Source organism: Thunnus albacares, chromosome 2 (assembly GCF_914725855.1).
Source record: "Thunnus albacares chromosome 2, fThuAlb1.1, whole genome shotgun sequence".
Taxonomy (NCBI): Eukaryota; Metazoa; Chordata; class Actinopteri; order Scombriformes; family Scombridae; genus Thunnus; species Thunnus albacares.
Genome location: NC_058107.1, coordinates 19,288,761 through 19,301,947, shown reverse-complemented (window position 1 = coordinate 19,301,947; position 13,187 = coordinate 19,288,761). Strand labels below are relative to the sequence as shown.

Below are 13,187 nucleotides of genomic sequence, written 5' to 3'. Positions count from 1 at the left end.
ATAGGCTGCAAGAAAAGTAACTAAATAATCCAAATGATGGTTTTTAAACTTCTTATAAAAAGCTGACAACCTCCTGATCATCAGTTTGCAGCAGCACAGCATGTGTTCCTGCACTGGCAACATCCATTTGCAACAGAAATTACTCGTCCAACCGCAGAGCAGCCAGCACTAAGGCGAGTGAGAAGTGTCTTAACATTTTCAAATGCATCTGGACAATTTGTTTGACCACTCTGTGCTTTAACTGTCACAACAGCTGCCTCAGTGGTCTTCGGTTTCCTCAGTCTACCCCTCTGTCCCTGTCTCCAGCCACTTTTCACTTCCCTGCCAAAAAGGGTGATAACAACCCAGAATGGTAGCAGATAATGAATAATGTAACATAATCTGTATCACTTGCCCAACCACCATACCTAGTTATATAACTATAGTTCACATTTTTAGTCAAACCCATGCCACCTGGCAAGTAAAGCTTGAATCTTCTGAACATAATAGGCCCTCATCAGGTCACTATAGGTTACAACATCCCAGTGAACTGTACAACCGTCCCCATCAGTAACTGCATGCTCCATTAAATGCTGGAATGTTGCTGGGCACATTATGCAACTCAAATGGCATCACCAGAACAGAGAGGCCAATAAATGCAAAAATCTCCTACCTGCCTTCCAGCATGGCCACCTGCCTGCCTGTTCAGTTTTGACTCGTTTGACTGGTTTGGACTGCCTTGTTCCAGACGAAATGGAACTTGGTTCGAAGTGTCCCAGACATAACAATTCATCTTTGATTTCACTTTGACCCCTCACGGAGGCAAGACAGAGTAACACATATGACAAGAGAGGAAAATAAAGTAGACAGCTGCACCTGTGCACCAGTAGTTGAAATCAAACACTAGGTGAATACAATTGTAACTCACCTAATAAAAGTATATGGGCACTAGGTTAACTCCTTACGAGTCAGGCTGTTTTGACCCTGTGTGTATCCCATTGCTTTATTTAGCAAGCATCCTTTCTGCTAGTGCAAGATTTCACGTGGGAGAAAGAGAGAAAAACGTTGAAAAGAAACACAGAGTTACAAACTCTATTTAGATAATTAAAAGAAACTAATTCTATAGGGAAAATGTGGAAAGGAGTAAAAAAAACAACATAAGAGACAATTAGTGTTTTCTTGACTGGTTGTTTGTTATTGTTATTTCTATCACACATACCAAGAGAGTTGGATTGTGTTTTTCTACTTTGGAAGCTCTTCTGAGTTATGTTAGCTCAGAGCATAGTGTCTTGCTAGCTAAAGAGATCATTTCATTTGATTTATTTTGTGGATTTAATTTAAAAACAATCAGAGTCTTTTGGATTTGCACTGTATGTTCACATGTATTTCATTTGGTTAATTCATGATGAGTTATGTTAAATGCTATTTGTAAAATGAATCTCTGAAAGAGTTTTTCTTGTTCTGGTTATGAGAGATTGAATTTTGTGTTGAATTTAAGACATGGGGAATTTCTTTCATTTACTAAATTAAGTAATTAAGTAATTTCAGGTGTAATACTGTGAATTTTAAGAATAATTCCTAGAGGCAATAGGAAAAGAAAATTTGAGTTATTTAGAAAATGAAAAGAAACAGACAATGGAAGCATTTATTTATATGTATTATTCTGTACTGTATGTGCAGATTGTTTTTCCAATGATCGCAGACTGATAGCTTGGAGTCCATTCCTGGCTGGATTTGATAGCGAGCCAGTTCCAGTGGTGAATCCCTCCAGAAGGAGCCTTGTAAGCGCTGTGGCCAGCTGGATTGTATTTGTATTGGATTCCACTCTGCAGAAGTGACCCCACGGAGTTGCAGGAGACTCCAAGATAATGAATCATGAGCACATATTAGTTTATCCTACCCGGGTAGAGAAACCAGAACAATTTATCATATTTTGTTTTGTCTTATTTACAAAGAGCTCTGTTTCATTTCAGGGTTTTCAGTCTAAGCTGTAACCTTGATCCTACTACAGTTTGTGAGGTAGATCACATAACAAGGCGAATAAATATTATTAGGATGAATCACTGGTGTATGCAGACTGTATTTTCTATTTTTGGTTTTATATTTAGGCCTGTCGAAAGCTGTATAACATGCTAAACAATATGCAAGATGCATAGTAACTAGCTTGCTAGATACATACGTAGCCATCTCTATACCAAGTATTTGGTACAAACTTGGATCGAAGCCGTGGTGTAGTAAAATCTTTAAGGAAATCATTAGAGTATTTTCTCAAAATGTGTTTACAGTCCTGTAGCTTGGATTAATTTGCAAGTGTAGAGAGGGAGATTAGCATTACAGATGTGGAGAAGATCAGATGTTCTGTTGTCCATTGAGAGGCATCCTAATTGAGCATAACGAGGTCATAAACATTTACAAACTCATGGCCAAAAGGATTCCCCTTTTATTTCACCAATCTTCCTTCTCACTTCCCTGACAGGACTGCTCATAACAGCTGATTCTCAAACTGTTAATAGTTTCCATGTTTTTACTACAGATGTGTTTGAGAAATAAACATTTAAAATATCACCCATTTTCTGTATTTTATTACAGAGATGTTTGCAAAATAAATGTTTAAAAAGTAAACCCATTTTAATACAGAGGTGTTGTTTTCCTTATATTCTGAATCAACCTATAAAATATTAATCTTAATTACACATGCATCATTCATCATGCATCATTGTTCTCTACTGATAGGGGCCCAATGAATGTATCAGGTGTCCTTTATATTTTTTCACCCCTCAGACAGACTGAGTCCGCCACTGCTGTGCAACATATAGGCTAAGTGTTTTATTGTAGGCTCTACCATACAGGAACCACATGTTAGTGCACTTCTCTGAGAGGTTTAAAGAAAGAAAATCAACAAATTATTGCATGTTAGAGGCCATAATTTATACCATGAGTTACAACTATGCACATCCAAAAACACAATTTAAAGAACACTAGCATTATCATGATAAAAACTGAGCCATGCCAACTCTATATTACACTCTGATACAATCTACAATATAAACTATAATATATCTCTAACTTAATCTTTGTACAACTGCTTGTGAGGAATATACATGCACTCAAAACTGCAGGATTGGAGAAACAACCGCAGCACTAGGAACACCTCTGCAGCAAAGATGTTCTGATGATTGTTGTACTCACATTTGGAGCCTCACTACAAATTCAAATGACTAATCCCCTATAAATCTATATTTATCTATCATCTAGGCCTATATATGGTGATGAATAGTTCTTTACCTTGAACAAGTTGTTGTAAACCAACCAACCAAAACTTACTGTATCTGATGTTTTACCACCAAATAAAAGAGAGTAAAAAAATGTATATGTTAAAAGAATAGGTCAAGTCAATATGCTTATTCTCTGTCATGGCGAGAGTTAGATAAGGAGATTAATATCACTCTCATGTCTGTAGGGTAAATATGTTGCTGCAGCCAACAGCCAGTTTAGTTTAGCATTATAAGACTGGAAGCAGCTAGACTGGTTCCTGGAGTCTTTGCTGGTGCAACATTAACTTTAATTACTGTTCCGAGCGAATAAATAGTCTGACACGTAACCCTCCTTAGAACGATGACTTGTTGATTTTATACTTTTGTTTTTGTTCATGTTAATTTGTGCTTTAGAGGTGTTGGTATCAGTGGATTAATTTTAATCATGGACAGAGCCAGACTAGCTGTTTTCTCTCTTTATGGTTAGAGAAGGTAACCACTTGCTGGCTTCATATTGAAATGCAATCTTCTCATCGAACTCATGACAAGAAAGTTAATGAGTGTACTTTCCAAAATGTCAAACTACTCCTTTAAACTAAGTTAAACCAAGCCAAAGGGGGACTAATGCTGTTCTTAGTGAGGTTTAGGGTTATAACATTTCAGCATTCTGACAGGGTTTGGTATTGGTTTTGATATTCTTAACTTTGGCTTTGACACATAGTACGTGCCAAAAACAGGCTGCTGGTTACCTCTTACCCATAGCGTCAGTAGAATCACTGCGTCATAGAGGTAAAGAAAGTAGATTTTTGGGGCCACGTTCCACTGTGCAGCCTTTCACATGGCTGAGGGAACACCAATATCTTCCAAATTGGTGCAAAATCAAACAGTAATTATAATTACATCCACAATGCATCTAAAAGGCATCTCATAGTTCTTTTGTCTTCTTGTCTAATTTAATTACACGCTGCTAATTTGATGACCTGGGTTGGATGGTTACAAATATGGTGACCACTCCAATGATGAAGGCTATATCCAGGATCCTGATTCCTCCACGAATCACCATAGACTAGGTTGTTACTACTTATACCTCTCTGCTACCCAGATGGCAATTGGGATGGTCAACACACCTGTTATGGTCCTGCCCACTGGGCTAATGCCAGTGTCCCTGGTTGGATGTCATGGAGTTGTGCTGGAAGAGCTTTGGAAGGGCAACTTTTACTTTAGGACAGTTTTTCTCAAGCAAAATAGCTCCTCATGCAATTATTTCTTATTAGACTTTGAATAAATGCTTTCAGGCAACTTTAAATAAATCAACATTGACAAGATGTATTATTATAAAATAATTTATTAATAAAAAATACACATTTAATAGATACATAAACAGGACAAAGTCAAAACTTAGTATATGGCTGGACCATGTATGAAACGCTAGAGGGCTTTCAATTTGTATGTCGCCTGGTTACCATCAGACATCGCCAGCATTTTTAAGATGTTTGTTTTTATGTAAGTTTAAGTTTATTTATTTGCATAGCACTTTTCATGTAATAGTTATAACTCAAGGTGAGAAATATTAAAAATACTTAAAATACATTGCACCAGATTTTTGGTGTAGACTACATAATGCTGTTGTAAGAAGGCTTGAGTTAAGATTCAGGCTATTTTTCATATATTTTATATATTATTTGTCTTACCCACAACCCAAAAAAATAGCTTTAAAACAGAAAATATTGAGTTAATCATAAATGCTAAATGTAAATGATCTCAATACAGTGTGTTTCATGTGTGTAAAGTTTGCATTCATAAATGTATTTGTTATTTATATATTTATTTATAATGCTTTTATTTTATTAACTATGAACACTAGATGCATAAAACATGCAGAAATTGACAGTAAGATGATTCACAAATAAAAAATATATTAAAACTTAATAAAGTGACATATTAACAGTCCTATAGCACCCTGTTTACTAGTGCACACATGTGAAACACGACTGTATCTGCGGACTTTCCGCGAGTTGGTGCTCCTGTGAGTGTCATCGGGAAATGTGTGTTTTAAAAACTTACTTCAGGGCTGCGCTCACTCTCAGTCCTGCAGAGAGTGAACTACACTAAGGGCTGCAGCGCTCAGTCCTGCTGAGGCTGAGTGCCCATGGACATGACTGTAAACACCACCTGATGATATAATCATTTTGAAAGGGCAACGGCCAATGGGGAAACTCTAACACTCGGCCGTCCGACCAATGGTGTAATTTCATCACTCAGTCAGTGAATCACTTGCTGTGTCCAAAGTCACTCCCTATTTACTATATAGTGCGTTCCAGCCTCCGCCATTTTATTTGAGTGTCCAAATGCTGAGTGTATAAATATATACACTATATAGTACCCTCAAAAATTCGACAATGGACAAAGTGAATGAGGGAGAGATTTTGGACACAGCCAGTGACTCAGTCAGTCACGGACAATTCTGTTTCTTGGGTTGGTCCAGCCAACAATATTACAGAACAAACTAGTGCAACACATTATCCATTCATTCCATTAAACCATTGGACTCAGAAAGGAGCACCAGCATAGGTTTTCAACTTACAGTAAAATACACTCATTTACATCCTTCATACATTTAAGCATATCATCTCTCTCTCTCTTTTTCCGTCTTTGCATAGGTTTAGTTTTAAACATTATCAGCAACAGTGACCTCAGTTAGATTGTTTTGTCTGGTTTCTTCTTCAGTACCTTGTTGTTCCATGTCTAGTACATGGTCTTTGATTTGTGTCTCGTCATTTTTACCCTCTGATGCCTCACTCGTTACTTTGCCTTCTTCCATTCTTTCAAGCTCCAACCTCAGTTGTTCTTTCTCGCTCAGTATCACTTCTTCTTCGATGGCCCTCTGCTGCTCATCCTTCTCTTCCTTCTCTTTCTCCGCCTTCTCCATTTTCTCCTGCTTCTTCAGTTTCCAGAAGAAGCCCAGGTTTTTCTCGGGGTAGGTGACTTTGGCGAGCGGCAGCTTAAAGATCTTATTGGTCTCCGTGGTGATGAGGAGAAAAGTGAGGGCAGAGAGACAGAAAGGCCAGGTGCAGGCTGGCAGACCAAACTGTAGACAAAAAGCATATTATATCCTAGTTAGTGGTGTGTGGTTTTTGTGGGCTAAATTATGAGTAGGATCGAGAGAAAATGTGTACTTACCCTGGACATGATGTTGGCAATGGCTGAGCCGAGGTATGCGCAGAAAAAAGCTGCAGGAGAGAAGAGGAGACCATTACATGAGATTGTAGATTACAAATATCTGGCTGCTCTATGCCATGGTTACACATCATGTGACCATCATGTCTGTATTAGATGGAATTTTAGATAATGTTTTCATCTCCTGCATGTCTACTCACCGCATGTGATGGCAAGCAGGTGCACCTGCCAGGTGAGAGCGTAAAACATTCCTCCGATGGCAATACAGGCTAACACACAGTTGTATCCCCATAGACCAAAGTAGATGTCTCCAAATGGAGCTGACAGAGCCAGGCCTGCAAAACAAACACACACAAAGATAAATCACAGCTATCACAGAAGCACCATGTTCAGTATAAGTTTGGACTATCTTAATAAATAATGACCCTCCCTGTTATTTTGCATATTTTAAAGTAAATTTTTAGGGTCATCTTGGATTTGGGACATAGTGATTGTGGCTTGAAATCATTCTGTAAGCATGTAAGCATGTATTGATGTGGGTATTGTTTAGTCTTCTTACCAGAAACCATGCCAACTGCAGATCCCAGGACAGCATGAGCACAGGTGATAGGGGAGGAGATGAAGAGTGAGATGATGAAGATTCCTCCTGTCCAAGGGTTGTCGCAGCCATAGACTTGACCTATCCCCACAGGCACTGACATGAACAGCTAAAGAGACACAGACAGAAAGGTTAAACATAACTGCAGGTGCGCAAGAAAGCATGATGTACACCCTCACAGGTGTCAGTTATGTTGCCTCTTCCTAGACCTCTTCCCCACAGCTGTGTGGGTGTCTATTGTGTTTGATTGATTTCTCCCTGACTCTCCTGCTAGCTTTGATGCATAAAATAGCTTACAACAACATAGCTCAACTTACTTTAACCTGAGGAGAGGTCTCGGAACCAGAATAACAGAAAACACCAGTGTGGGTGTGCAGGGCTTTATGCTCCTACAGAATTTTTTTTTGTCGCATTACTACTGGGTCAGAAGTTTAAGGACCTTTTCTGACACTGAAAAAGTTGAGGAATCTGTCAGATCTGGATTAGCCTAAATAATTCATCATCAAATGTCATAGGGGCAAGATAAAAACACTTGACACCAGCTCACATTGAGGTATATGTAAGGAGAGTTTCGTCATCACAAAACATGGCCTGTCACTGACCTTGGCTACATCAATCTCAGCCCATGTGATGTTGGGCAGCTCCGAGCGAGGTTGAATGAGGACTTGGGGGAAGTGGTGGTTGTAGTGGCCGGTGGCCACCATGTGGAGACACACCAGGATATTGAAGGGCAGTGTGAACACTGGCAGATCCCACCGACTGTTAATAGATGCCAGGGCACTGGACACGATCGGGCTGAAAAGTAAGGATACAACATTCCCATGTTTAGATTTAATTCACTCCTAACACACACAAATATGTATGTACATTTATTACAATGTATGCTCATATCTCAATCACATTCAGAGATGCTTTTGCACAATGTTCAGCTCTTATGATTAAACATACCAACGCCAGAGACGCCAGTGATACTTTCAACTATGGGCTCAAATTAGGGTCATAAGTATTGTAGCTGTATCACCATGTCTGGATGTGTGCATGTTCAAATGTGTGAATGTGTAAAAATGTTTTGATCAAATGAATTAAAATGTTTGAATGTGTAGATTTAATTTTTGAATCCACAACTTTGTGAACAAATGAAAAAGATTTGCACAAAGGTTTGCAGTTACACATTTTTCTGTTTGTGGATAAAAAAAAAATTCACACAGAACTCAAATGTATGTGTGAATCCCAAGTTTAGAGCTAAAAATCAAATCTACGAGTACAAATACTTATGTCCCACATTTGGCGCTTCCTCCTGAATAGTCAGTGGAGATGCTCTGAAACAATGGGGGCATATCCACTGAAGGCACTGAAAGCATGCACCAACTGAACAGCCTCTGAACTTATTTCAGTAAAAATGTGACTTAAATGTCTAGTTAACCATCACCAACCATTATGTTAAATTGTTGTTTTTTTCATTTGTTCGCAAAATGTCATGCACAGCTTCAGATCTCCTTATATATTCAAAAATTAAATCTATTTGTTCAGATATTTGCAGCTACAATTCTTATGACCCTAATCTGAGCCCATAGACAACCAGTTGACTATTGACTGACTGAAATAAGCAAAGATTGGCTGAGGTCAGGGTAATGAACTTTGAATTTAAATAGTTGTAACAATTTGTCTTTAAACTCATCTGAGGTATCATGGTTAGGTTATCATACTTTCTTACATCTAATTCTAATTTCTGATACGTTATGAATCTAACATTTTACCATTAGTCAATCTAGCTGCTTACCACATCATAGACATGAAGATGTTGGGTAGCAGAAGCCACCAGTACCAGTCTCCTGCGTTGGAGAACACAGCCATCAGCAGGCCCACCAGGATGCCGTTGTATCCGTACAGCCCTGCAGCTATTGCACCCCTGTAGGGAATAATTTGATTTAATTAATTATTTTCCTGTTGCTCAACACCGTGGTGCATGTTATGTAACCAGTTCACCTTCTACTGTTAGAAGGAAATCATCCTGTTCTGTTTATAGTTGTCATGATTCATATCAGCACAGTCAGCAGCTGACTAACTAAACCAGCCTATTGTTGTTGTGATTGACAGCAAGTAAAAAAAAAAAACAATGGGGATCTTGTGGACTTGTAACATAATATTTCAATGCAATCTGTAGCATCACTATAGTCAAAAAATAAATGAGTGCTCAAACCTGTTCTGTTGCAGAATGAGGGCAGAAATTGTGGCAAAGAGTGTGCCCACAAAGCCATTGAGGGCCCACCAGTAGTTCTGCAGGATGAGGCCGGCAAAAATGATGAGGCCACTTAGAGGGTTGTTGACAAACATCACCTGGGCAGCTCCACGCAGAACCCAGTCCAGTATCTGCAGCAAGATGAACTGTTCTGGATTGATGGAAAGAGAGAACAGAGAGTGTGTTGACATTTTCCCAGAGCTGTGTAATAGGCTTCCAGCAGTGAATGTGAGGCAGGTTTAGGTCCTTCTCTGGCTCACAGTTGTGTAGCCAGGGACAAAAATGAAACAATCCTGGTTGGCTTCTCAAATAAAGTTGAATTTATTTGACTGTGAGCAAAACTTGCTCTTTAAAGACTATCAAAAGACACACAGTGTGAAGTAGAGCCAGGAGACAGAACCCATATTAGAAAATATTCACATGGCACATGTTGCATGTTTTTTTCAGACTGATACATTTTCTATAACCTGGCACAATGTCAATTAGTTTTTCAGTGTTACATAATAAATATCATATGGTAAATGCAGTACTTCCCTGTTATTTAAATTCCTTCTGGTGTCTCTTTTCAGATACTAATTGCATAATTGAAATCAGGGTGGGGTAATTGATCATTTGACAGTAAAATTATGCATCTAATTTGCATATGGACTAAAATTTGAGACACTGTTTAGCACAAAGAGCAGTGTAGGGATCCAGTATGCAGCATATTTTTCATAGATAGAGTGAGTGTGTGTGATGTAGCTACTCATCCCTAACACAGATGTACCCGTGTGATATCATGCAATTTTATAATGATGCCATTTCCAGTGTACTACTGAGCTTTGTTTATCAAGGAGAGTTATCAGTTAACTTACTTTGCATCCATTTTCCAAACACCTCCATGTCTCCAGAGAAGTAGGAGACTCCCTTTAGGAAGCGAGCCCTGGCCTTCTGCAGGTTTGTGCGTCCTGCAGGCTGCGCAGAGTCCTTCTTGTCCATCTGGGGCTTGTCATTCTCAGATTGCAGGTCAGGGTGCGCCATCAGTGGCTGGAGTTCCTGGAGCAACAAGAAATTACAAGGACTGTTTGAATCATGTAAAAATACACACAGTATCTAATTTATGCCGTACATCTGATATGGGAGTGCTGACGTACGGTGAGGGTGGTGGCAGGAGAGTTAGAGGGCAGTGGAGCAGAAGCGGAACAGTTGATATTCTTCTGAATATCCTGAGAGGAGAGAAACAAAGGTGTCACTCAGCAGCACACTCAGTCTTCTTCAGCTTCAATTTATCAACCTGTATGAAAAACAAATGTGACATAATCTCATGTATTAAGAAAAATGTATTTATGCATTGAATATGTGTTAAAATATGTTATTTTAATGTGGCTCTATTACAGTGGAGAGAAGGTGAAGCCAAAACCAACAGGCAGCATTTTAATATTAATCATTATTCATACAAAATGTAATTACTTGGCTGTATTGTGCCACCATGATTTGAGCTCAATTTTTAATGTTTTAATGAATCATCCATCAAAATCAATGCTTTCAGATAAAGGAATAATCATATTAAACCTACAAGCTTTTAACATTATACCTACAGCCTTCTATACAAATAAACAGGCACCCATTAACTACAGTTTATTCATAGTTTACTGTCCTGCTGGACTTTGGCAAATAGTTGCAAGTTCTCCTACCTTTGTGCAATGTGATCCAGGCATATGTCTCAGAATGGACACAGGCTGTATGGGTTGTCAGCTTCTCTCAAGCTGTACTCCGGAGACTTACACTGGGCTTTTATAGCATCAGAAAAACCCACCTCTTCTCTACACTCCACCTCTCTCTCTCATCCACCTCTTTGTTTCCCCTGCTCATCCTTGACAGCAGTCACAGGCGTTCAGCAGTGATAATCGTTGCCACACCCAAGTTTCCTCCTGCTCCGACATTCCTTACCACACATGAGGTGAAGATGAGGTCAGGTGAAATCTGGGTTTGCACATTTTCTTGAGTTGTCGCAGGTGTTTGTTGCAAAACTCTAGTTTGAGTGAAAAACCGCAAAGTCAAACTCTGTACTCAGGGACCTGATCCCTCTCCTACAGTCTAACACTTGAGAGGCCATGGGCTCCAAATATCAAAGTTCAATGTCAAACCCTCTGAGCCATCTCATATTGGACGTCTCTGACCACAGTACATAAATAGTAACTTAACACCTGCAGAAAATCTTGGACACCTTGGAAAAGGAAAGAAATTGTGATGGGTATTTTTAAAAAACATTTTCTGACAACTTACAGAATTTCACGAACACTCACGTCAAGATTTTTTTTATTCAACAATTTACTGTAACATGCATTTTAGTTTTGTTCATGTGATGCCCTGGAACAAATCTGAGCAATTTTGACACAGACTGTCCATGAGCTCACAAGCTCCCCCCAGCAGATCCTGAGAGATACAACATTTTATGAACATTTAACACATGTTCAGTTACAGGAAGAGGTGGCAGTGAGGGCAGAACTCAGCGTTGTTGTAGGCAGACTGAATGACCGCCTATTGATAGAAGTAGGACGTGGACATAACTGATTGGAGGTTGTATGGAGCATGTGACTATAACTGACTTCAGTGTCTGTCTGAACTACTGTGAGGCTTCATAGATAATTAATCAATTAACTGAGAAAATAATTGGTAGATTCATTACCAATTAAAATATTCATTAATTGCAGCAGCAGTGTGGACAGAGGAGCGCCAAATTTCAAAAGACTCTGCTTCATCTGCAGAACTGATGAAGAATTTTTTAATAACAATGACTTACAATAGGAACAAGAGCCATGCAGTCCAACCCTCTCAAATAAAAAGCTAAAAGCACAATCAGAGAACTACAGCACAAGTGCTTAGAGCGTGTGAAACTGGCAGCTCATAAAACACCACAGATGAAAGCATAAGAGTAGCTTCAGTGCAACTATTAGAAACCTGTTTACAGGAGAATATATTAACTCAAGATGATCTCTCTCTCTCTCTCTCTCTACGTCAACAAGACCAAAGAGCTGATCGTAAACCACAGGAAGGAGAGAGGGTCTACTGTGGAGAGAGTCAGCAGCTTCAAGTTCCTTGGCGTCCACATCACTGAGGACCTCACCTGGGACGAGCACGCCAGCCATGTGGTGAAGGCATAGCAACGGTCCTTTCACCTCAGACGACTGAAGAAGTTCAGTATGGGGTCCAAGGTTCTACAGGATTTTTTACAGAAGCACTGACAGCACCCTTTCTGGATGTATCACCACCTGGTATGGTAACTGCACTGCACTCCACCACAAAGCACTGCAGAGGGAAGCGAATGTGAGCTTCCCTCTAACCAGGATATGTACAACAGGCGGTGTGCCAGGTAGGCCCACAGGATTATTAAAGACCCCAGCCCCCCCCCCCCCAACCATGTACCGTTTCAGCTGCTACAGTCTGGCAAGCAGTACCACAGCCTCAAGGCCAAGACCAGCAGGCTCCGGGACAGCGTTTACCACCAGGTCACCAAGCTTATGAACAGTGGACACCAATGGCCTGCAGCCTGCATGATGTGACACACACATACATAAACACATATATAAAGTATGTACATATACATATAGGTATTTATCCATATATTATAGGTGGGACACATGCACACCAGATTTAACATACATACACTCATATGTTTTACACTCTTCTGGTTGTTTATTCTCTCATCTATCACTACGGCTTTTAGTGTTTTAACTTTTTTTTCTTACTACATCGTCAAGGAGCTGAAACCAAAGATTTTTACTCTCTTATACTTGTGTAAGGAGATATAACAATAAAGAAACTTTGAAAACTTGAAAACAAGTTTAAGCTCAGTAATCCTGACCATCCACAGCTTCAGATGCACCGTGGTAAATTGTCTTCAACTCTACAACTACATGCCAGTGAAAAGTTTCAACAACCTGAAACAGATTTGAAACCT

General features: G+C 39.4%; 1 protein-coding gene across 2 annotated transcripts; it reads right to left on the bottom strand.

The window, feature by feature from the left end:
- Nucleotides 1-5,433: 5,433 nt before the first annotated feature.
- Nucleotides 5,434-13,036, bottom strand: slc14a2 (solute carrier family 14 member 2). 2 transcript variants are annotated; one of them, XM_044370399.1, is made up of 11 exons: nucleotides 12,354-13,036; nucleotides 10,921-11,258; nucleotides 10,381-10,452; nucleotides 10,102-10,282; nucleotides 9,209-9,398; nucleotides 8,789-8,917; nucleotides 7,611-7,803; nucleotides 6,970-7,117; nucleotides 6,611-6,745; nucleotides 6,414-6,463; nucleotides 5,434-6,321 (listed from the first exon to the last, which is right to left on the bottom strand). In XM_044370399.1, exons 2-11 carry the CDS (start codon nucleotides 10,942-10,944, stop codon nucleotides 5,902-5,904), a joined length of 1,542 nt encoding a protein of 513 aa, XP_044226334.1. In that variant the 5' UTR covers nucleotides 10,945-11,258; nucleotides 12,354-13,036; the 3' UTR covers nucleotides 5,434-5,901. The 2 variants fall into 2 exon arrangements, with proteins under 2 accessions (XP_044226334.1, XP_044226341.1); XM_044370406.1 differs by lacking the exon at nucleotides 10,921-11,258 and having other exon boundaries at nucleotides 12,354-13,033.
- Nucleotides 13,037-13,187: the final 151 nt, after the last annotated feature.

What these genes read in the sequence shown, in the direction of transcription:
- slc14a2 (XM_044370399.1), bottom strand. Translation starts at nt 10,944, where the DNA reads ATGCCTGGATCACATTGCACAAAG. An exon ending in CTCCTGCCACCACCCTCACC is followed by an intron (nt 10,283 to 10,380) that starts GTACGTCAGCAC and finishes TTGTTGCTCCAG; the next exon opens with GAACTCCAGCCACTGATGGC. An exon ending in TGCAGTTGGCATGGTTTCTG is followed by an intron (nt 6,746 to 6,969) that starts GTAAGAAGACTA and finishes TTTGTTTTGCAG; the next exon opens with GCCTGGCTCTGTCAGCTCCA.